General features: G+C 42.7%; 1 protein-coding gene across 1 annotated transcript in view; it reads left to right on the top strand.

The window, feature by feature from the left end:
• nrxn2b (neurexin 2b) overlaps window positions 1-25,365 on the top strand; it is a gene marked incomplete at its 3' end in the record, with an annotated part of 720,187 nt that overhangs the window by 649,855 nt on the left and 44,967 nt on the right. Inside the window, exon 17 of the mRNA XM_083993168.1 lies at window positions 22,722-22,893. Within this exon, the coding sequence (XP_083849294.1) occupies window positions 22,722-22,893 (172 nt within the window). The remainder of the gene's footprint in view (window positions 1-22,721; window positions 22,894-25,365) is intronic.

Raw genomic sequence — 25,365 nt, 5'->3', positions numbered from 1 at the left:
CTTGTCCACGTTGTTGGATTGTGTATTTGATGAGTTTGATGAGAGAAAGGCTAAAGTACCATGCGCCGTGCAGAGCTCACATCTCTGCCCCGCTGATCTAAAACAGCTTGCACCGTCAATTAAAGGTAACGAAACTACTCTTAAGCCTATAGGGATTATGGCAATTGGCGAATTTGCAAAAAATGTTGAAATATCCCTTAAAGGATTCCAGCACAACTAAAACAGGCACCAGCCAATAAGTGGTTTATTTCCCCTGCAGGTGTTTTGGCTTTCAGCTATCTTACCTTTGTTTCTGATTCAAGGGCAAAGCACTGCTGTAGCTCCTTCACTTTCAAATGTTCTTCTTTTCATTAAACAGCAGCAGTGAGTGAATGGTGGATGTTCATTTCAGAGTTTTAAATCACGGGTACTTTGGTACTTGGAACATCTCTCTCCCCTCCACACTGCACTCTCCATTCATCATCCCTCTGTCCCTGCTGCAGACATTTTATTTGGGGGGCCGGGGGAGTGGGGCGGGGGCGGGGGTGTGGAGGTATAAGTATAGTTTGACGAAGGTCTCATCCGCCTGATTGGCTGATGAGATGCCTGGTTAAGTGTTTTGAGAGGGAACAGCGGCGAGTGGGTGCCGTCTTGAGTGTCAGGTGAGGGGGCTCTCGTGCGCACTCCCACGCTCTTCAACGTGCTAATGAGGGAAGTGGAAGCTGTTTGGGTGCCCTGTGATTGAAGTTTGATGTGTGATTTTCTTTTTTTCCACCCAGCCCTTTGAACGAGCGCACGGGCGCCGCGTTTAGATTTTACACCTCAGAGATGTTCGTTGAAGCAGGCGACACATGTGAGGAGTGAGAGTAAATTGGGGCTCACGTTAAATCATCTTGGATTTATAGGGAGGTGGGTTTTTATAGCTACAAGGCGGGGTGGGGGTGCGACACACACATGTGCACACGCGGATACGCTCACTCAGACAGAGCACAGTAAGTGGTTCTGCCCCGGCAGCAGTGCTAAACAAGGCCAACAGTCCACAGTTATGGACTGTAAATAAAACAGAGCACTACCTGTAAATAACCAGCAACACAGACTCATAAATCCTCTGTGTGTTTGTGTGTGTGTGTGTCGCATTCACACACAAACACAACGCATGAGTCCAGAGGGGCAGATGTGTGTGTGTAAGTGTGCATGCCTTCATTAACCTTCGTCTTGTGTTAGCTTTGTGCTATACCATCTCTTGTGTTAGGGTCGGTTTTGACTCAATAACTTGACCCCTTTCGATTCTGACACTAAAAACGTTTTCTTTTTTTTCATCCACCTTCTCGTGGTTACATTGTTAGGCTTCCTTATCCATGAAAATGTTTGGTTTTAATATTTGTGGTGTGGGCCCCTGGGCCTTTTTTGACTTCAATCTAACCTTCCTCTTGTCAGTAAAAGCAATTATTTATCATCCCATTTGTTTCTCATCTCTTGATTACGTTGTTAATCTTCCTCGTCCATGAAATATTATAATTTTACCCAGAGCATTTTAGAATTTTGTGGGAAAAAAAAAAAAGTTTAAATAAAGGTTCCTGACAAAGTCAAAAAGCCTTGATGCAATAAACAAATGTATGTGGTTCTTTAAAGGGGAACTATGCAAGTCTGTTCGCTTTTCCGCTGTTTTGGTTACGCTCCTCTCGCCCATGTGTATCTGTTTCCAACGAAGCGGTGAATAACGTTACATAACATATACGATGTTACGGCGCGTGCGTTTGTGTAGTCTTAACCGCCATGAACAAAAGATTACAGGTTACGAGCGTGTTTGTGTCGCGGTGTGCAGAGACGAGAGCTGGGACACCACGGCGGCAACCGAGTAACTTCACTGATGTTGCAAGGTTGGTTTTCAGCCGTGAGACGGCAGGTGGAAGGCAGAGAGCCTCCGTTCTCACTCATAACAAGTCACAAGTCATGTAGTTAACGATCATTTACTCCGGAGCTTTTTAATGAAGGTAAAAATGTAGCATAGCCACGGGAGAAATCCTGCTTAGTTCCTCTTTAATGTATTAAAAACCTGAAAGTGGGTCAGTGGTGACACAAGAGGAAGGTTAAAACAAGTCCTGACCTTACACAGTTCACTCAGTACCAATATGTTAGTGTACATTTATTTGCATGTTCGTCCCTGAGTGTCTTTCTGTGTGCGTGCACAGAAGGGCCAGGCCAGCACGAGGCTCCAGATACCAGAGGTCAGAGGTGGCGTGACCTTTCTCTGCCCTCTGCCTCCCCATGACCACACAGGTCAGCTGGGCATATGTGCACACAGTCAGCTCTGGCACGCTTCCCAGTGACCTGGTTCAGGTGGGGCTTGCCCACTGGCACGGAAATCATGAGCCGACCACACCGGATATTTGCTGTGTAGGGGGGAGGTGGGCAGTTCATGCAGAGAAAATTGCACAAGTTTTTTTGCAGAGTTTCAAAAAACATCTCCAGCTCACTGGGTCACAGGAGGAGAGGGTGGCTGCATCTACAGACCAAATCTGCAGGAAAAAAAAAAAAAAAAAAACTCCAAATGAAGCTGGCTGTTTGCCTTTCAGCTGCTCACACAGGTTAATGGGTTTTTAGTGCGTGAAAGAAAAGCAGCGAGACGACAGCAGTAAGGAGCGAAAATATTCTTTTTACCGACATGTAAATGTGGCGGGAGGACGCGTAGAGTGCAGCTGATTTAGTGCTGAAATGGAAAAACAGATTTGTATTGATCACGTTTGGCCTTTGTAGTGGAAAATATGCTGGATCAAAGGCAGACTGCTGAGGACAGGGCTGCATGAGCACATAGAAACGACCCACACTTTGGGAAAACTGCTGCTGCACAATCAAAATGATTGTGAGCTATACAGAGACTACGTAGGTGTGTGTTGGGAACAGTTCGGTGTGGCATACAGCATGTGTGTGTGTGTGCTTGTTTGAAGTGGATATAGCAGGATTAAAAAAGAAACAAATAGGAGAAACAAATTGAAAGCCGCGCCGTGACTCTTTGATATCACTGGCCGATCATTTTCTTGGCGCATGATTCATCACAGTTGACGACGGCTGCCGATGGATCTGGCACGGCGGGGGTTGCTGTGGTGACACAGCTGGAGCACCTGCATCTGGCGAGACAGCAGCATTTAACACCTGCTGGGGTAACACCTGGCAGGCTGACCACCCACTTCTGTATGAACACATGTTCATTCACATGGAAATATCTTAGAAAATCAGTAAGAGCATGAGATTAAGAAGAGAGATGCTGATAATCTATGATAGGCTTTGTAGCACAAAAAAAACACATTATTTATTTAAAATTTAAATAAGAATTGTCTGTAGACCGTATTTGTAAAGTTGTGTTGTTGTTCAGATTAAACCCTGTGTCTCCAGAATGTCAGTATTAAGGAGCTTAAGTTTAATGAAAATGGGTGTTGGGGGATTAATGTTTTTAGATGTGGAATGATAAGTGCTGCTTAATGGCTGTGGTGGTTGTCAAAGAAAATGTGTTTTATTGAAAAGTATTGTGCTTATATCCATTAATCTCTGTGCTATGGGGCCAGGCTATCAGTGGGTGATATGCTCCCTCATTACCATCAACACAGACATTGTAGTCTGCTTTGTTTTAACTCAGTACCCATATTCACCATTCTGCTGCCACTCGGTAGTGCACTACTTTATATTATTCATTATTGACCCCTTAAGGTTTAGAATCAAAAATGCTCAGCGGTCGAGTGGTTAGAGAGCACATCCCATGTTGGCATATGCCTGAGGCGCTGGTCACCGGTTCAACTCTCAGCGGAGACGGTCCTTTGCACATGTCTCTCTCCTTTCTATCCTGTCTCTTTACACTGTCCTATAAAGGCAAAAGACACCCAGAAAATATCTTTTAAAAAGATCAAAATGGTCTTATAGGTAAGCATAATATTCAAATCTTAAAGGGACATTGTGTAACTTCTCCTGTTATCTATTCACGAAAATCGATTATTTTGTTCAAAAGTATGTTTTTCATTAATCAGTAATCCCCCCCATCAACAAACTGAAGTGTTCCTTTCAGCTCTGAATTTGCCGTTCATATCATTCATATCTACATGGAGCGGGTAAGCTCGGTGCTGGCTGCCATGTGGTGTCTCCATGTTTTTACATTCAGTGGCAGCGTGACGGTAGGAAACCACGGAAACTCAGCGGAGACACCGGAGCTGTCGGCTCAGGTGGAGGTGGCGTCTGTGAAAAGTCACCGCGGTAACGCAGTGAGGAGGAACGGAGCGTTACACTGACGCTGCATTCACGTGCAGTCGGGCAGACGGCCGTCGGTAACAAACCAGATGTCATTTTAGTCACAGAAGTCGCGAGAAAGCCGGTAAAACGTGGGTCAGGTAAACAATACGACATCGCCATGACAACATATTGTCACGTGTGTTGTTTTGCCTCGTGCTGATGGACCACTTGTTTACATAGAGGCTTGTTTATGCCGTTACGTGCAGCGGCTGTCGTCCGTCTGCCGTCTGCCCAATTTCACGTGAATGCAGCATGAAAAATAGGATTGAGTTGCTTGCGATATACAACCGCAACGCTAGATGGGAGTAATTCCTACACAATGTACCTTTAAGGTGTAATTCAGGTTTAGCCTTATCCATTAAGCTGGAGACTGACTGGGCGGCTGTGGCTAATACCAGGACTGTTAATGAGCTGGAAGGTGTGAGCAGGTTGTCAGTCTGTGTGTTTGTGTGTCCACTCTCGCCCTGCCACGTTGTCACTTCATGTCTCAGGTGATCTCAGCGAGGGGAGGGTGGAGTGGGGGGGTGTATAGACTCTGACATCCTCCACTCGAGGGGGAAAATAGTATAATCTTTTATTTTTTCCGTCTTTTGCTTGTGTTCAGAGTCAGACTGAGGTCTTTGAAGATTGCGCCGCCGCCGCCGCCTTGTAAACAAAACGGGCGCACAGCTGTCACTGCTGGAGACAGGCCTGACTGGAACTGTCACTTGTGAAGAAACACTGTGCTGACTTGTAAGCACTCTGTGTGTAGTGCACCGTGTCCTGCTGTGCTTACCTCACAAACACCACTTTGATGCTTTGGCATTCATCACAATACTTTACTGTACTCGCACACTAATTATGTAACGGAGCAGCGTAGGGTGAAACATTAACGCATGCGCCTCTGCTCAGAGCGACTGCAGTGTAAATATTTCATCTGCATCATGTATGATAGTCCCGGCCCTCACCCCTATACAGGCTAAAGGTTAGAAGAAAGTCATTCATACATTTAATTATTCATCATCTGTTGCAATTTGCCACATGATGATGTGCCACTTGTTTCAGTTTTTAAAGTGTGCACTTCTCTGCTCTGGGCCTATGTGAGATCATTAGCTGCTATTTAATATACAAGCAATTTATGTTTGATCCAGGAGCTAGAATTTAAAAGGCGTCATAATCATCTTCAGCAGTGATTAATAACCATCATCTCAATTTGCATAGAATAACGTGGAGTAAGAGTATCTCTTTAATGTCATTGTTGAATTACCTCTTCCCTCTGAGCAACACTTGGAGAAATCTTCATAATTGATTTCAAACTTGTCACATGGCTTTATTTCAATCACTGTCTACATTCTCATGTAGGAAGCATTCAAATATTTCGTATTTTCTTTTTAGTTCTTATTTTTGGGGGCATTTTTACCTTTATTCCAAAAGAACAGTGAATAACACAGGTCAGATTCTAACCACTTAGTGCTAGGAGAGACAGCCTGACAATGCATCTGAAATTAAATCATAAAACATTCTACATTCACTATGATTTTTTTCTTTTTTTTTCTTTCTTTTATTTAGTTTGTCCAAAGCATCAGCCAGGCGAAGTGAATAATTTCTAATAGTTTCTGAGGACTGTCACTTGTTGTAAATCAAACTCTGCAACCAAAGGGTGAAATTCTTTCTTTTATTTCCTGGGTCAGATGCTGGATTTTCAAGGGCTCATATTTTACACTTTGCCAGGGTTTTATTTGATGTGTCCATCCATAAAAAGGTCCATTTGTGGTTCTAAGAACCAAAAAAAACCATCTCAGTGTAGTTTTAAAAGCCTCTCTCTGGATCATGAGTCATAGCAGCTTTGTCAGCCAATTAGTATCAATAAAGAACCTTGACCTGGTTTATGATCAAAACATGGAAGGTGGCGATCTGATCGACACCCATCCAGACAGTGAGAGAAGATGACTTAGTGCTAAACACTGGCTGTCAGAAAAATAATGTGTACATTTGGAAAACGTTCACTCAAACCCACTAAAGAGCTTGTGTGATACTCACCAACACTTGGCCAGACAGAGTCATGCAGTGGACAGATGAGCTTCTCTAACAGAGGTACTGGGGTTAAAGGTCACCTGCACCTGATGAGCTACTACTGTATGTTTGTCCAGACATGGACCGAATACTAGATCTCTTTATATTTTTTTAATAAAACCAAGCCTAAAAATGAAGTAATAACCCTTAATGGAAACAGAACTGGAGTGACACACCACTTATTTCTATTAAAGTGTTTTATTGAATTTGCATAAAGGCTTTAAACAGATTCCTGGCATCTGGTTAAAATAGGAATCCTCCTCACTTCTCTTACTTGTAGAGGAAGTGAGCAAAATTCCAGCGCATAATAATGTTTTATCACTGTTTTGAAATGAGGTTGAGGTTAGAGAAATATAACAGTGACGGCAACAGATTGAGTCAGGCAATTAAAAGACTTCATTAAGATTAGAGGGAGATTGTGGTTGTGTTCCAGTTTCCTGCATTCATCCATACCTTACTTCCTGCTTTGGCAATTACAATGTTGCTAATATTAGAAGTCTTACAAATGTAGTGTTTAATGCAGGGAGGTTGAGTTGGATAGAACAGGTGAACTTGAGCTGCACACACTGATGTAGACAGACCAGAAACAGATTACAGTATCAGATTTAACCCACACCCTGTGATTTGCTTGGAAACAGCATGCACAGTGTGTGTGTGTGTGTGTGTGTGTGTGTGTGTGTGTGTGTGTGTGTGTGTGTGTGTGTGTGTGTGTGTGTGTGTGTGTGTGTGTGTGTGTGTGTGTGTGTGTGTGTGTGTGTGTGTGTCTGTGTGTGTCTGTGTGTGTTGGTTAACCGGCAGTCAGCTCTAACAGCAGCACCAGAGACACAGGAAGGGAATGAAAGGAAAACAAGGCAGACGGCCAGGGACAGACAAAGAGATTGTGTCCGCTTTATCCATGTTTGCTCAGTTTAGTGCAGGGCAAATATTAGCCCGTTTGCTCGGCAGCCATTCTCCTCTACTGGGCTTCAACCTTACACCCCGCCCACAGAGACACAGAGAGCGAAAGGAGAACGGGGCAGAGGATGAATGGGAGAGAAAGAGAGTTATCAGGGTAACAGATGGAGAGACGCAAAAGGGAGTTGAGAGGAATTGAACAGAGACCAGATGATGGAGGAGAAAGTAGGAGTTAGAAAGAGGGCAATCTGAGCAATCATCTGACAGCCCGCGCTCCAGACCGGAGGGGCTCTGTGTTTTCACTGCGTACACAGATACAGGTCTTGTAATGATGGCTTATACAGTATGCTGTCTTTTATGGCAGGCTGCTTCAGGTGGTCAGACAGAGGCTCAGCAGGGCTCTGACTCCACACACTGTACAGGAGGGAGAACAGGGAAGGTTGTAACATTGGTCAGTTGTAAGACTTCCAGTTCCTCCAATCAGGTACAAGTTATGAATCATCTGATTGACTCTGTGCTCAGTTTAGTACTTCTTCTATATGTGAAGAAGTAGCACCCTGTGGCAGACGCAGACAGTTTTAGAAGGAAAAACCTAGGCATCAAAGTATTTTTCCTCCTCCATTTATTTTTTTCATAGCAACACCTGCTTTGTAGTAAAACTCATGGAACTTAAATCACGTTTATTGTTTGTCTGTGTAGATATCTTTCATATGGAAGTGGATTAGGGCCGATGTGGAAAAAAAAAAGTGAGTTTTGACTTTTTTTGAGATTCTCCAGAGCTCCAGAGACGGTCTAGCAGATTTTTTTTAACAACAACAACAACAAAAAATATATATATATATATATTTTTTTTTTAAGTCAGAACTCCCTTTTTTTTTCCACACTGGCCCTAATCCTCTTCCGTACTTTCATGCAAGTTTTTAGTGCTAATGTTTAAGTTGTTAGCTGAACAAGAGTCTGGGTTAGTTGTAACAGCAATTTAGTATGTTAACCTACAGTACTACAACACAAATTTTAATTGTTTTGAATTTCAGTTTGCCTAGGTCTTCAAAGACAAGGACGAAAGGGTTAGGGTTAGGCTATGGCTATGGCTATGGCTGACAGCAACTAATATACTTGAGACGCACATAGACACCCACGCACACACACCTACACACCTTCACACACAGACAGACAGACACACCAATTATGTTAAAAAGTAATTTAAGTATTGAATAAAAAGCTTTTAATAATTCAAAATACTTATTTCATATTGTTACATGTGAATTGTAACATTTCACTCCTCGTGTTTGAGACTAGCCTAAATTTTCTGTTTGTGTTGCAGAGATAACACTGATGCCATTTAATAGCAGACACATGTAACTAGTTTGTGTCACATTTTGAACACACTACCTTCAAAGAGCTCCAAGTTATAGACACAAATGTCAAAAATGTTACAACCATCCCCGGTCTCCCCTATGTACTGTCAATGTTTTCAATGCACTTAGGTCTGGAACCACAAAGGGGAGAAGTAAAAAAGCAAACAGATTCATGCACTTGTTTTTTTGTTTTGTTTTGTTGTTGTGTGTGTGAGTGTTTCAGCCCAGTTCTGCAGTGCAGAGGAAAGAAGGAGATAAAGTAGGAGAGGCAAAATGAGGTTGTGAGGACAGAGAGTGGAGAAAACAATGGAGACAGAAAACACTTTGCTCTTGATTTTGTCCGAAGGTCACAGTCATTCCCTTCAATTTTCGGCCAGCTGCCTGCCTCGCTTCTCCTCAACGGAGAGGAGCAGGCTGCTTCACAACACACACACACACACACAAAAAACACACTTGCTCATAGCTACTACACACAAAGTCACACCATCAAAATAGACAAAGACAAAAAGAAGTAATCAGCTTTCTCTGGCGGTGTAGACTCAGGCAGGACAAACCGGAGATGAGAGGAGACAGTGGACGTCTGTCTCCGTCTGTCTCTGCCCCGTCCTTCCACACTAACTCCCCACTGTTTGCTCAACCAAACTGGCTTAATCTCTCGCGCTCACTCCTCACGTCCCGAATTTTAATGCTGCTATTTATGAAAATAAAGCCATGGCAGTTATTCTCTAAATAGAATGACATTATTGGTTGTTTGCAACAGTGTCTGAATGTGAGTTTCCCAACTTTGTGTTGTCATGTTAAAGACACTGAATAGAAAATCTGTTAATCACTTCTCATTATAAGTTGCAGATAACAGTTTATAAAAGTCATTAGTTTTTTTTGTAGTTTTACAGGGGATCATGTGAAACTTATTTTAGGTGAAATAATTGGCACATTATCTTACTGCAAAAATATTTGTCTTCTTTTTCATCAAAGTTCATGTGATAGAGCAAACAGAACTAGAATCTACAGGGGATTTGATTATTATCTTCAAACTGCAGTCACAGATCCCAACAGTGTTCATGTATCTGAAGAAAATTAGAAATTGATGAATGATCTATTTCACAGTGAGGGAAAGTGATTAAAAACCGCTTGTAATCAGAACAGCATTGAAATGTTAAAGTTTCTTACAAAAAGACTAATTAAACCAAATATTGAAGGGCTCATCTTTCTCAATGCAATGATCTACAAACATGTTTTGTTTTGTGTTATTGCGCCTTTTTTTTTCATCAGAGCACCCTGAGTATCACAACTACATATATCTGAGATCACTCACAACAGCTCATCAATCAGATTCTGCAGACTCCAATCATCAGTAATGAGCCTCAGGAGAGTGAAGGAGAACTGAGAAAACTGCAGGCAAATAAAAGGTTAAAGCCATAGTGAGAGAAATGATAATGGAGGACGTTTGAAAGTGATTTCTTTGCAAAAAAAAAAATCGGTAACACCTTAGATTAGGGAACACATATTCACCATTAACTATGTGCTTATTAATATGCATATAAGTGCACCCCTGCATCTTTCATTTTTGAAGATCGCAGAGTTGTTTGTTTTTTAGTGATTTAGTATTTACTTCTTGTTGTTATTGTTATTTTTCTCTGCTTTGTAAGGTGACCTTGAGTGCCTTGAAAGGCGCCCCCAAATAAAATGTATTATTATTATTATTATTATTATTATTATTATTATTATTATTATTATTATTATTATTATTATTATTATTATTATTATTATTATTAAGTAGCTTACTAGCTCCTTATTAAGCAGGTATTAACACCTTATTCTACATAGCCATATTCTACCTCTATTACACCATGACTTAAGATTTTTCCTGATATTAACTTGTAATTATCGCTTACTCAATGTAAATTGATGCATTGTTGTTTCTGAATAATGATGTGAATAACCAGTGGGTTGTTGGGGCCTTGTACAGGGGCAGTAGCACAAGAACAGTCATTCTTCCTTTATCACTCTGAATTAGTATAGTGATAGTCTATTCTTGTGGAATTCAATGCAAAACTACAAGTGGTAAACTACCCTAATAACTACAAATGAATTATTTTTTACTCAAAATATGTTCCCTTTTCTAAAGTGGGGTCTTATTCATATTTAATTCACAAGTAGTTTGACCCTTATTAACCCTCATTTGTTCCCTATACTAAAGTTACAGAGTCTTCAAACTAAGTCATTACAGCATACAACTAGCAGTTAGAAGACAGCCAGTTAGTAATTAGGAGTTAATATCAGGGAAAAAATCTTAATTCATGGTGTAATAGAGGTAGAATCAGGCTATGTAGAATAAGGTGTTAATACGCGCTTAATAATTACTAATAAGGAGCTAGTAAGCTACTTATATGCATATTAATAAGCACCTAGTTAATGGTGAATATGTGTTCCCTAATCTAAAGTGTTATCAAAATGGCTCTAAGAGGCAGCAGAGACCTGATGGCTAACATGACTGAATTGCCAATTTCACCTTTTGTAGCATCAACTCTTTAAATTGCCAGAGAAGTGGGATGTTGGCAGGTGTTTGGAGTCGGGTTAGGAAAAAGAAAATTTGATTTGACAAAAAACAAAGTGCTGATAATTTGCTTGAGTTCCTAATAATCATACAGCACTGACAGAATGTCTCCGGTTACTGCTCCACCTTGTCTCGAACGGTGTTCAGTATAATTAACTGTGTGGCAGTTGCAGGGGTTTTTTGTCATATTTCACATTTTAGTGTTTGGGGCTTGAACAGGTAAAAGATAACTGAATAAAAGCTATAAAGATGAGGAGGATGGAAAACTTCTAGTCCTGGAAAGCTCTTTGCCCCATGACGAAAACTGTTTTTTTTGGGGGGGATGAAGAGTGGGCCGATGAAGATTGATTCCTACCACCACTGGAACACAGATCCTTCTCTGTCTTCACCTCCTCATCACCACCTTTCACTCTCCTCTTCCCCACCACTTTTGGCTCTGTTTACCTTCTTATTGCTGTTTCTTTCATCATATCTTCACTGTCACCGCTTCTCCCTGCCCCTTCTCCATTATCTGTCATACCTGTGTGCTTTGTTTACCCCCCCTCACATCCATCCTCTCTCTACATTATCCGCTCCATCCTCCATCCATCTCCGGTTAGCAACTTGAGGAGTTTCTTGACATGAAACATTTTCTCTTTGAAATGTTCAGGTCTCACTAATGCATTCTGATCAATTTAATCTTTCTTAACACATCTCCTGGCAAGCCGGAGACTCTGAGATGTAAATAATGATTCTATTTTCGCTCTTCTGAGGTGACAGATTCCCTTAATATCATCGCTCACATTTATTCATTTTTCATATGATGTCATGATGGCAGCAGGAAGAAGGAGACAAAAAAGAAAGAAAGTGAATATTGGACATACAAATAATGTTAATGTTGTTCTGTGTCTGCAAAACTGACATTTACACTCTCAACTCCAAAGTAAATCAGTGTTATGGTCACAGCTTGTTGCCTCACACCCAAAGTGGACAAAAAAAAAAATCAATAATTGCAGGTTCATTGCGTTGGAACAACTGCACCTGGCTCCAATAGATTTAAAGCTGCTATACGTCACACTTTATGTCTTTGCTATCACTACATAGCCAGCATTAGCATTAGCACTTCATTACCCAGTCTGGAGGGAACATTGCAATTTCAGCATTAATCTTGAAAACAATGCCAATTTTCATTTGTCTTCTAATGATGTTACCATGCCTACCAGCTAAACTACTCTCTGTCCTCAGTTCAGCATGAGGGGATGAGGGAGTAGCTGATCAGAAGACACATTCTAACCTCCCTGTCCTGCTAATGCAACTGGGCTTGAAGCTTTTGGCAAGTGACTATTATCACTGCCTGCTCCTGGCAACAAATCACATTTCACAGCAGAGAAAACGTACATGTCTCTTATCCCAGAGTTCCCTGCACCACCTTATTATAGTGACCCACAGCAACAAAGTACAAAACACACACTTTGGGCCTGATTCACTAAAGGTTTGCGTGTGTAGAAATGTGTGCAAACCTGTTGAAGCTGATCTACTAATATATAACCGGATGCACTGAGAATCGGGTCACTCAAACGGGCAAAATAGCACACGCAAATTCATTTAGCGCTTTTGCTTTGATGAATAATGCAAATATGGGCGTTTCTGCCAGAACGCACAAAATATTGGGAGGAGATGCAAATAGATTTATTTAGCGCACGCAATGTGTGTGACCAAACCTGAAACAGATTGCAGTGGCAGTTTCTGCGTCTTTTTGAAAGGCAAGTCTTAACTGGCACAGCTTTGCGAACATTTCTGCAGTTATTGGTTTAATACCTGCCAGGGCAAAAGCTCATATATGTCTACATTTCCTCACTTCTCGGTCATTCTGTAGCAGTTTCTCAGGTGTGTTTGTAGTGGGGATTTTCAAAAACTGAGTACTCACAAACAAGATGAGCGTCTTGCCGGTTTATTCACTTGCAAGTGGGCGTTCCCGAACAGCAACAGTCGAGTCACCAGTTGGAAAAAGCGCCCTGACTCTGACACAAGAACTTGCTTATATACACATCTCACCACTTCAACACTTGTCAATACATACGTCACTTCCTGACAGCTGCCTCCTACATGGTCTGGCGCTGTGCTGAGTGTAACAAAAACAGCCACGGGGGGGTTGTTGAGTGTCGAAACACTAGACATGCATTTACCTTACATAGGCTTACAACCTTGTAACAACCTTACATAGAATGTACAGAGAAAAAGCTAAAATAGGATACAGAACACATAAGGAAAACCTCCAACACTGTATTTTCCCAATACAGTGTTAAAAGTCCTTTAAGCGCTGTTACGCACGCCGCACATCTCTCCTCTCCTCTCCACTGGGACCGGGACTAAGAGACCTCACCTCTGTCTTCACCCTCTGGTCAGAGCGTTTAGTTCTGAGTGTGGCCTGAGTGTCCCACCTGAGCTCTCTATTAATCCATTGGATCAAATTTCATTCAGTCTTTGCGTCCCTCCAGCTCTCTGTCCACACTCTCCATGGTGGAAATGATTACAACGCGCAAAACTTTTGCTGTCATTTAGCCGGTTACTCTTAGTAGATCACCTGTTTTTCGTGCGATAAGCAAACACACAACATTTTACCCAGAGCACGCAATTTAGTGGCCCTTATCTGGGCCCTTTATGTGTCCAAATACCAAGGTTAGCCTGAGTGTACTATTAGTTGTTCAGCAGATACAAGATCTGGATCCCAGCCACTAGGAAAACACATACATAAATACCTGTGTCTGTGTCTGTGTGTGTATTTGTGTGTGTGCGCACGCATCAGCTCTCTCCAAACAAGGCCATAGTACTGTGTGGCGGGGGCCCAGACTAACCTCACTCAAGGACGTTCTCATGTTTGCTCATAAGTATGTGTGTTTGTGTTTATACTGAGAGCAGGTGGGTCAGGTGGGATTCAACTGGAGAACAGGTCTGATGGTGATGGTGATGGAGCTGAAGGACGCCATCCATCAACAGACACAGTGGTGCACATCATAGTGGAGTCAAATCACTGTGTGTGTGTGTGTGTGTGTGTTTCTCTGGAGCTGACACAGAATGAATGAAGAGTGGTGGTGCCATCTGACAACATAATCAGGATAATAGAGGACGATATTTTGGCTGATTTATTTTTCCCTTTCTACGTCTTTAGCATAAACACTGCTTCCCCTCTGCAGCATTTTGGCCCGCAGCCAGTGTGTGTGTGTGTGTCTGTGTGTGTCTGTGTGTGTACTCCAGGACAAATGGGCAAGCCCGGCATGAGTCACGCACACACACACACACATACAGTATATATACACACCCCCCGCACCACATTTGTCGAACTCATTGATTTTTTTCAATGAGATGTGATTCTCTATCAGAGCTGCTGCTTACTGCTTTCAGAGCAGGAAAGAACTCATAGTCGTGACCAGTGATGCTGAAGAAAAGAGAGTTGTTGGGGGGCACGAAAGGAAGAGATAAATTGCTATTAAGATGAGGGGATGGGGATGGAGGAGAGGGGAGGGGGGCAACTGTCTGAAGGTGACTGCAGGAGATCACGGCAAACACATACAAATGAGGTGGCGGGGCAGAAACAGAGAGGAGGTGTGGTAAACGAAACCAAGCGTAGCCTCTCTGCCTTGTCGTCGCCTTCGTCTTTGTCCCCCCCCGACGCCCTAAATTCAAAACGACACACGTGCATCTGTGTGTGTTAGTGTGTGTGAGAGAGAGAGAGCCTCAGCGTCATTTGAAGAGAAGGATGAGAAAGGAAGACATGAAATCTGAGCTCCAGATAACAGTAATCCTGATCCAGAATGGCTGTTGGCCCTTAGTCTTTTCCCCCTCTCCTCTCTCGCTCTCTCTGTCACAGACACTCTGAAGACGTTAGGTGAACAGGCAGTGGCTGAGGAGTCTGCGCGTTATGCAACAGCCCATTTCTCCTTCTCTTACATAACCGCTGCAGTTTCACAGAGAGAGAAGATTAGCCCCGCTCTATGCTGTTCCCTCTCGTAGCAGATGCAGCCAATCTCCACTCGCGGGCTTCACGCATACATGTCGACAAGCTGATGAGCCGCATAGATCCTGAATCGCCTTCAAAATCGGAGATGCAGAGATAGCTGACTTCTATAGTCACCAATAGGGTTGTAAAATTCCAGGAATTTTCAAAGTTGGAAACTTTCCATGGGAATTAACAGGAATATATATGGGAATAAACGGAATTTACTCAACATTCATGTTTTTGTTTTTCAGTAAAAGCATTGATTGTTCATACAAGAATTAAAACTTCTACTCACATATAAATCTGTTGAAATGTCATGTTTTTAAATTGTATTATTTTGCATGGATGTCTGCTTATGACAAAACGAAATATTTACATTTATGTTTGGATATTTATTTATTTTATTAGTTTTAACAGGGACAGTGCATGGCTCTCAGCCGTACCAAACTAGCTACATTTTATCTGTAGTCCCTGGGATATGACACAGTTTGTTTAAATTACCCACAGTTTCCAGTTAATTGCCATAAATTCCCAATAATTCCCAATAATTCCCATAAATTCCCATAATTCCCATGGAAAGTTTCCAATTTGGAATATTTCCAAAATTCCCCAGCTTAACTTCCCATGGAAAGTTTCTGGAAATTTACCGGAAATTTACTGGAAATTTTCGGCCCCTTTGCAACCCTAGTCACCAATATCAATCTATGACAAATCGCACATGACATGTAACACTGGTGCAGAGAGCTGGTTTGTTGATGAAATATTAGGCTCTCATGTGGAAAAGACAGATGTATGTGTGTGTGTTTGTGCGTGTGCGCTCACGGAGAAAGACATGGGGAAAAGATTGATTTGTTGGGGCGTCCACTAAAACTCTGATTTATCAGTCATTTCTCCTCCCATGATGCTCCGCTGGCTGATTCGTACGCTAAGCAGCTCCACATACTAACACCGGCATGTCAAGTCAGGCTCAAGCAGATCCAACCCCCGTGATAAATCATCATTGGGGGAAATGAGAGAGAAGATGATGAATAGTTTTGCGTTTCCGCCACCAACGAGACTGTTAATATGAAATCCGTCAAGGCGGTCAGTCAGCTGTGTTTTCGCGGCGACAAACACATCGATGCAGCAAAATGCAAAACACCTCGAGCGATTTAAAACGACCGTTATCTGCTGAATCCGCCCCCCTCCGGTCCATCCAGCGGTGGCATCTCTGTCTCTTTTGTAATCCGTGCATCAGATCTGAGAGGGGGAAATGCAGAGAGACGGTGAGGAAATGCAAACAGATCAAGGGGAAGATGTGTGTGGAAGCTGAAGGTTTAACGGGGGTGTCAGAGCAGGAGCACGTCATGATTAAGCTGTTCAGAAATGAGACCGGGAAACAAATCCCTCAAAAACGTTGTCACATTTCCCCCTTTGTCTGTCTTTCTCCCTCTTAATTGACTACCAGTGTTTGCGGTGGGGAGAGAACAAGATCTTGACATCTTCAAGCGGCTTTTTAAGATGTCGGAGCACCTTGAGGCCCTGGAGGATCATCAAGGTTCCCTGTGTCTTTCATGGCACGGTTGTTCCTCCTCTCCCCCCCCCCTCCCTCTGCTCCCTCTCTCCATTCCCTCTCGCCGTGATCAGCGAGAGCTCTCTGAGGCTGCCTGATAACCCCGACTGCAGCCTTGTTCTGGCGCCTTCCTCATTTTCATTCCGCTCTAGCCGGCAGCATTTACCTCGACGCACTCTCACACATTGCAAGGTCATGTTGAAATATTTCAGATGTAAGCGCTCTCTGTATTCCAGTGCTGCAACCTTCCCATCTGCGGCTGCCGCACAGAATTCCAAAAGCCTTTTCTTTTTTTTTTCTGTCTTCTTGAAAGAGGAGGAAAGACTCTAATGAGAGGATTACACAAACTTTTTCTGTCTGTTGTCAACTTGCTGTTGTGTGAGAAGCTGATCAGCAGTTTCTGCTCTGCGAAAAACATCTTTTTTCGTTGCACTCAGATCTTAGATATTTGGCAAGGACAGCAAGTTTGTGCTTAAGTAATTCTAATAATATTCAAGAGGGGATCTTTTCTTAACTAGCGTTCTATTCTCACCAGATAAAACCCAGTGCAGCAACATTAACATGTCTGAAACAAAAGAAATGATAATTGACTTTTTGAAGTGGCCTCCACCTGTTCTTTCTGTTTTTATTCATGAACAGGTTGTGAAAGTTGTCCAACAGTAAGATACAAGTATCTGGGGACACTAATGGACGACAAACTAACACTTAACACTGTGCTGATTGTGGAAAAGCCTGTCAACATATGTTCTGTTACCAAAAACCTAACACCAGCCCTTTGTGGAAATGTGTTATTCTTGTTTTATTGAGTCCTTTTGTCCATCTGCTCTGGGTCACACACCCTCAAACACTGAGGCTGTGCAGCACAATGGCCCAGACTTATCATTAAAGGAGACATACTATGCCCCTTTTTTCCACAAATTAAAATAGTTCCCAGGTGTCTTAAAGACATGTCTGTGACATGCTTTGGTCAAAATACCCCAAGGATCAAACATCACAGCTCTTTTCATCCTCTCAAAACAGCCCTGTTCAGAACGGCTGGTTTCAATGCCTGTCCCTTTAAATGCAAATGAGCGACTGCTTGCCCCCTTTACCGGTACAGCTCATAAAACTACATGGATTTTAACCTCAGGAGGGGGCGACTGGAAGGCATGCAAGTCAAACACCAAAACATATGTTAAAGAGCCTTCAAAAAGTGATATTCCATAATATGTCCCCTCTGTACAGATAGTACAGATGGGAAAATAAGAAATGCAACATTTCTTTGTTCGGAAAAAATAATAATTTGTGGTTGTAATAAAAACCAGAGGAGTTTTGTGGCATACTGAAAGAAATCGAGTGTATTCAATGCCCCAGACATTTTTTGTTGTTTATTTCTTCATAAATTAGCATTTTATGTGAATGAATCTACTGTCCCTGGTATTTGTATGAAGTTCTGTACTTATACCATTAAGTGACATCTCAACCGTTTGGTAGAGATCAATATTTTAGAAACCACAGGGTCTGTTGAAAAAAAAAAATCATTGATTGGGCTTATGATTCACCTACGGGTAAAAGAAATGCAAAGAAATATTTTTTTCACTGTTTTCTTCTTGGTGGAGTTGTTAAAGGGTTAAAAGGAAGTAGTGGTGGACACAATGACGCGGCTTCACTTCAGATGTTTACTACAAGACAATTATATATTAGTATTGGGTAACCCTTAGTCCTTTGCGTAAATAGTTTGATTATGACGATTGCATTGACTGTATTCCTTGAACCTCGAGTCTTAACAACCAAAAGTCAGAGCAGTCGTCTGGATATCCATTGTTTATTTGAACCTGATGGGAGTGAACTCAGGGAGATGTTGTCTTCCTCGGGGACTTGAGATTGAAATTGAATGTATTATCAAGCTGTGTGCAGCGGACCCCCTACCTACAGCACTGATTGACCCACAGGAAGAGGTGTAAGATGAGCTACCTCTGGATAAAAGAGCCAAAGCGTAACATTCTTCCTCCTGACATTAGCCGACAGCTGCAGCAGATTAAGGGCTGCTAAGCAGTAGTTTAGAAGCTGTGGTGTTTAAAGAGCAGCCACGGCTTATTGTCACTTACCTACCAGCCCCTTCATTTCAATGTTGCAGGCTTGACTGCTCCCAGTCAGGTTTTTTTTCCCCTTCTGTTTCCAGAGATATGTTCGCTTAAGGGAAATGACCATTAAAATGTCATTACCGCTACACCAAAATCATTTTTAAGAAAGCTCTGGTTCCCACCGGCTTCCCACTGTAATGGGCTCAATACATTCCCTCAGCACCAGGAAGAACCCTAATGTTGCGGAACACAAATGCTAATCTCTCTGTAAATATCACTCAAATTCACTCACCCCTTCTGCTTTTCCGTCATAATAGCAGGGATTCATTCTGCTTTGCCCTGGCAAATTGAATTAATTCTCCAAGCAAAGGTGTTATGAGTCCTCTAAGCTTCCTCGTGCGTAGGCTGTAATGGAGATGATCCCGGCATTTCCACTCGATCCAAAAGCGCCTCACTCAACCTCTCCATTTTTTTTTTTTGCTGCAGTATCTCAGAGGTATCAGTAGTGGGAAGCTTTGATTAGATTTTCATTCACATGCTAATTGTTCGTATTCATATTCATGTCTTCGGCACCGGATAATGGTGTGCATGGGGAGAGCGGGTGGGGGAAAGACTACAAGGGTCAGTCCATAATATGAATCAATTGATTAAGCGCCTAAGAAGCTGGAAGCGCTTTGCTATTTGAGACGTTGGAGCCTCTTTGCAGAGTGAGATCACCTGCTGAGGAGTCCATCAAGCTCCGCTGCGAGGAACTCATCCTGGTCTCACTTCTTCTGTCTTCATGAAGCAGAGTTGCTCAGCGCTCGGTGCTGTATCCGTTAAAGGGATAGTTCACCCAAAATTCAAATTTCACTCATTATCTACTCACCCTCATGTCGACTAAGGGCTGGGAGAATTTTCAGAGTCCTCCGTGCCTTCTCGGAGTTACGGGGGGGTCCGTGCAGCAGCATTTGTCCATATAATGGTTGTGGATAGTGCTCACTTTTCTTTGTCCAAAAAGACACACCAAAAAACATCCAAATACCTCCATACTGCTCGTCTGTAATGTCCCTCTTGTATCGAAGCCCCGACATGAGAAATTGTTCAGAAAAAAATTAAATAAGTCTATATTTTAAGCTTGTCTGTAGCGGAAGCTCCCAGTGTCTCAGTTCACTGCTCTTCCTGTGCAAGTGCAAATCTCGCGTGATTTGCACTGACCGGAGGAACAATTTCTCATGTCGGGGCTTCAATACAAGAGGGACATTACAGACGAGCAGTATGGAGGTATTTGGATGTTTTCTGGTGTGTCTTTTTGGATGAAGAAAAGTGGTATCCATTCACAACCATTAAATGGACAAATACTGCTGCACGGACCCCCCCGTAACTCGGAGAAGGTCACGGAGGACTCTGAAAATTCTCCCAGCCCTTAGTCGACATGAGGGTGAGTAGATAATGAGTTAAATTTGAATTTTGGGTGAACTTTAACCGGCTCGGCTTCCACACACTGCTTCCTTCTTGTTTACTCTGACTCCTTCAGCTGCGTGTTGTACAGTACTCCGCTGATCCCTCTGCAGCGTTTAATCGCGGCCAGCAGCACTTCCTCTTGCACCACCGTCTGAGCATGCTCAATTAATAGCCTAATCACGGCTGTCATCAGCGCACAGCCACGCCGCGGCCTCGGCTAAACGCTGTACCCCCCCCCGCTTTACGCGCCACCAAAGAGTGGTTAGGATTTGCCTGTGATTATATCGCTCATTAACACATCCTCTGCACTTATTTACTCAATTAACTGGCCTTTTTTTTAAGTTCTGTTAACATTAGGGTTTTTATTTTCCTTTCTTAAATACTTAATCAGCCATGAATAATGGAAAATGGCTACGAGCTAAATCCACACGTTCACCTCTGACTGTAATGGCACATTTAAGGTGGTAAAATACATGCACATAGCTAATTAGATAATGGAATCAATGGTTTTGTTGATTGGGCAAATAATGTATGGGCAGGAGGGCAGTTTTCTTTTTCTCTGTTCTTTCTTTTTTATATTTACACAGGATCTTACATTACCAGTGTGCTGAACAAAACTGCAGAAAAAGATTTACTGCCAGACAGAGAATTTGTCTGTAATGATGGTGCCTGGTATATGTACTCTGCCTGTTTCTCTCTCTCTCTCGCTCCCTCTCTCTCCGGCAGACTGTAACTCTGTAAATGACTTTGACCTTTCCTGGGACTGAGGACGGGAACCACAGAGGGAGAGGGAGAGAGAGATGGCGGGAGATGAGAGTAGAGTAGGCGGTTGACTGTAATAAACTCGAAGCAGTGGGCGGCTGTCAACACTAATAGATGGGGGGAGGGGAGGGGGTCACCAGGTTGATGAATGCTGAAGGTGCCTGAGTCCTCAACAAGTACTCGGTTCTTTACTCGGCTGATGTGTGAGCGAGATCTGAGGCTGACGGTACAGTACAGTAGGCCTGAGTGACGACTCAAGGAAAAAACACCTTTAGATGTTTGCTGCAGTGTGTTATCATCGGTAGTGGATTGCCACGGCTTGGTTTATAGCCTGGTAACTGCAATGTAACGCTAATTAGGAGATGGTTTGATTGCCTCCTATCATTAAGTTTGCTTCTTGTAAGTTCCCCATAATGCAATGCCATTTTAAAGCCAGTCCACTTCTGTATACGGTGTTCATGCATAAACAGAAACAGTTTTCCATAAACCTACTTCATAAAGTCTTTTTGTCATAGATACAGTACAACTTTCAACAACCCCAAATGAGATCCATGATTTGTATCCATGCTCTGCAGAGCTGTATGGGCAATGCTACTGCTACATGTGCATGTTAATATATTGGTGCTTATAGTAGAATCTTTACATTGGAATGCCAACCATAGACTTTGTATAACGATGTGTGTATGTGTATGTGTGTTGCTGTGATTTGGGTTCATGCTGGTGTGGCATGCACTCAGCAGCTTGTCACTCAAAGCAGCATACTTAATTATACAGAAATATACACCTTAACAAACAGTACACAGGTGAATTATTATGTTGTCATGAAGAAGGAAAATAGCTGTAGAGACCAACATGTTTATTTCTGCTGCAAAGTCGTGAGAGTAATGGGTTTGACCCTCGTGGCCTTTTGAGGAACAGTCGTTTCTGGCACCGACAGTTTTTCTCATTCACTTTCCATGAATACTCAGATGAGAAAAAAAACATTTTTCAAAGCTCAAATCTCTGAACGATTAATTTGTCCATCATTTCTAATTCATTTAAACCAATTCAGGACATGTGTGCAAAGCAGGCTGCACAAAAATCATGCGTATATAAATTATATATAAACTGTCTGAAGACCTGCCAAGAGAAAGATGGACAAGAAAACACAATCACCATCATCCAATCACAGTCGATTATTCATTTACCATCGTTTTTGATCAAACAAACACAGGTTAGTGTGATAGTGTTTTTAGCCAACAGTTTTTCCCCCTAAACTAATACAGGTTTATTAGTGTCATGGGATTTTTTTTTCTGCTTTTGATATTGCTCTTTCACAAAGATGTAATTTTGTGATAATCACAATCATAATGAAATTTGTAATGATCATGGTGAAAAAGCATCCAGACAGGGAATATTAAGACTGTTTTAAAAAGCCAAAATAATTGAGAAAAAACATATCAATGCTTACATGGTCACAATATTTGGTTTCCTGTGTTACCACTAATATTAGCAGTAAGTGTAGCAGGGGTTTATAGGAATGGCAGGACTGCTGGTATTTGATCATAAACCTAATAAAGTATTTAACAGATGGAAACTGGAGCCAGAGGAATGATACAGTTCATGCTGAGGGGATTAGAAAATAGCTTGAAGTTCCCTGATGTGTTGGAGGACAAGAAAAAAATGGGATGACTGAGTTTGACTGGTTTGACTTTTTATTCACACTCACCTCTAGAAAGCACTATTTTCCAGGAAATTCAAGTTTAACCCTTGTCTTAAACTCTGTACAGTCTCCTCCTAACGTCTGCATGTCGTCCTCTGTGCACAGGAACGGGGAAAGATCGGCGTGATCTTCAACGTGGGAACGGACGACATCACCATCGAGGAGGGCGCGGTGATGGTGAGCGATGGCAAATACCATGTGGTACGATTCACACGAAGTGGCGGCAACGCCACACTACAGGTGGACAACCAGCCCGTCATCGAACGTTTCCCCTCAGGTAGGAAATCTGGGGGAACCGGTGGGGAGGGGGTTTTTCACTAAGAAGCTTCACAGTTTGAATTCTCAGATAAACTGAGAAACACAACGGAGAGAGAGAAAGAAGGAGCTCTGGAAATATGAAATAGAATTCATTAATTCAGCCTCCCATGTGCATGTAAAAGGGGTTTTTATAGAACATTCTGTTAGGCCTCTGGTTTATTTATCATGACATTCATATTTAGAGCGTGCCTGCATTATTCTAGGTGATTAAGTCAGGTTCTGGTCTAAAAGGCAGGAACAGCCAAACAGCCTGTCTGCCATCTGAGAGCATGCACTCCTCTGCATCCGGTTACTCTCCTACTGTTGCTCCCGGCGCTGTTGGAAGTCAGCGGTGCCATGGTGAATATGCGGGTCAGGTATGGTTGGTATAAGCACGGGGGGGTTTGAGCAGGATTGAGAGAGAGGACACTTCACACAGAGAAAGTACATGGAGGTGTTTAGATTAGAAGTCACGCCTCAGCTCCAAGATAAACAGTCACAACATCATTACACATACAGACTTTAAATGAGGGCAAATACCCGATGAGTCACTGCTGGGAGTGCACTAATTCCTCCACTGGTTTTTTCCATCATAATCATTGAATTCTATTTCAACTCAAATTATGAAGCTAATTATAGTCATACAGAGGCACTCTTCATTTCTCTCTCCGTTGTGTTTCCCTTTTGTTCATGGTTGTTCAAAGGAGGGCATATTGTGTTCCCATGGTGACCTTGCATTTGGTAAACACCAAGGTATGAATGATCAAATGGAAAACGAATAACTTGCATATTAAAACAGGGGTTTTTCGTTCCGTTACATTCATTTATCTGCACCCACGCTGTCCGACTTGTAAACCTCCATCCCTGCTGCTGAAGTCCACGCGTTCCATCCCCATTGTCTACAGTAAAAGCACCGTCTATGTATTGTCATCGTCCACACAACAGGGTAGAGTGCTGCTAATGTGGCCCATGATATTTACTCCGGTTGACATATACAGCCGCGGGACTCTGACATTCTCTGTCGCAGCAGTGATCCCATATTTCCCATGCAGGCTGTGTTTTGGCATTGAGGGAAGTGTATTCTTCTGCTCGTCCATCAGCACAGCCAGGCAGAACTGAGGGACATGCATCACAGCCAGAGGAGAGGAGGAAGCGCCCTGTGACAGTTCACTCTTTTCAGTTGTTATTATGATGGAAATGCAGCCCTTTTCACTACAGCAAGGGGAGCCTTCCGCTAAACAATCGCACTAACTGCTCGGAAGAAAACATGAGAGAAGCCTGTTAACACTGGCAAACGGTGTGTCATCATCCAAATCTATGTTTTGTTTCATCAAGAAACATTAATGCACATCGCATATTGTATTCTTTTTATTCCTCCGTTCTGCCCCTTCCTTGTTGTTGTTCTTCTTCCTCAAACGGTTCTTTTCCTTTTCCTCTGCTGATCAACAATTGAAGAGTGTTATTTTGTTGTTTGTTAGTTTACTTGATGAGTTCTGTGTTTTGTCTGCGAGGGGGCTGGAGTCTGTCTGAAGTTTTTTAGGAGACTATGGGGACTTGGGAGAGGAAATGGGAAGCAGCACCTACTTTGATGGCTCCGACGCGCCGCTTTGAAGGTCCCAGTCGTCGTCGCCGTCTGGCGGGGCGGCATCCTGGGGAAAACAGAGATGTTACATATTAGCAAAGCAAAAAACCTCGGATGAGACTGAGGCGCAACGGGGCGGAGGGATACGTAGGGGAGAGAGTGCGTGTGAGTTTTAGGAGACGGGAGGTGTGTAAAAAGACAGTGATGTAGGAAAGGGTAAGAGAAAAGTCCCTTGTTGAGACCAGCTTCTGTAATCCAAGGAGATTACCACTCTTTTGATTCACTAAACAGGACAAAACACTAACAATATGGGAACATAGTCATTTCCTTGGTGTTTATATTACACAGTATTGTTACTGCGTTGTCCCATTGGAACACTGGAAACATCTTAAAGTGTCCATGCAGCCAGATTGAGAAGAAAATAGAACGAGTCGTCGTGGTGAAAGATTCCTCCGGTGGGCGCCTGCCTGCCTGTTGTTACAGGTGCCAGGTTTTGTCTGGATCTTCTAACAAAACAAGGAAGTGCAGCTTCCTGTGTAATCTCCTTCTCCAGCAGGACTACAGTGACCCACATCAGACAGTCTCCTTGGGATGTTATTGCAGGTTTGAACCCTGTCGAATGTGTTGTACATACAGTTACATGGGATTCATCCCCCTGGGGTCCCAGAGGAGGAGGAGGAGGAGGAGGACAAGGATAGAAAGGAGAGTGAGAATCTGTTATCTTGCACAGGAGAGAGTGTGACAGAGTATCTTTGGGTAATCTTTTCCCGATATACACACAAACACACACACACACACACACATCTCTGCACACTATAATTAAGGCCTCCGTCCAGATGATTAGTCAGATTCAGATGTGTTTGAATTGCT

This window comes from Trachurus trachurus (genome assembly GCF_905171665.1).
Source record: "Trachurus trachurus genome assembly, chromosome: 18".
Lineage (NCBI taxonomy): Eukaryota > Metazoa > Chordata > Actinopteri > Carangiformes > Carangidae > Trachurus > Trachurus trachurus.
This window is presented reverse-complemented; position numbering and strand designations above follow the sequence as displayed.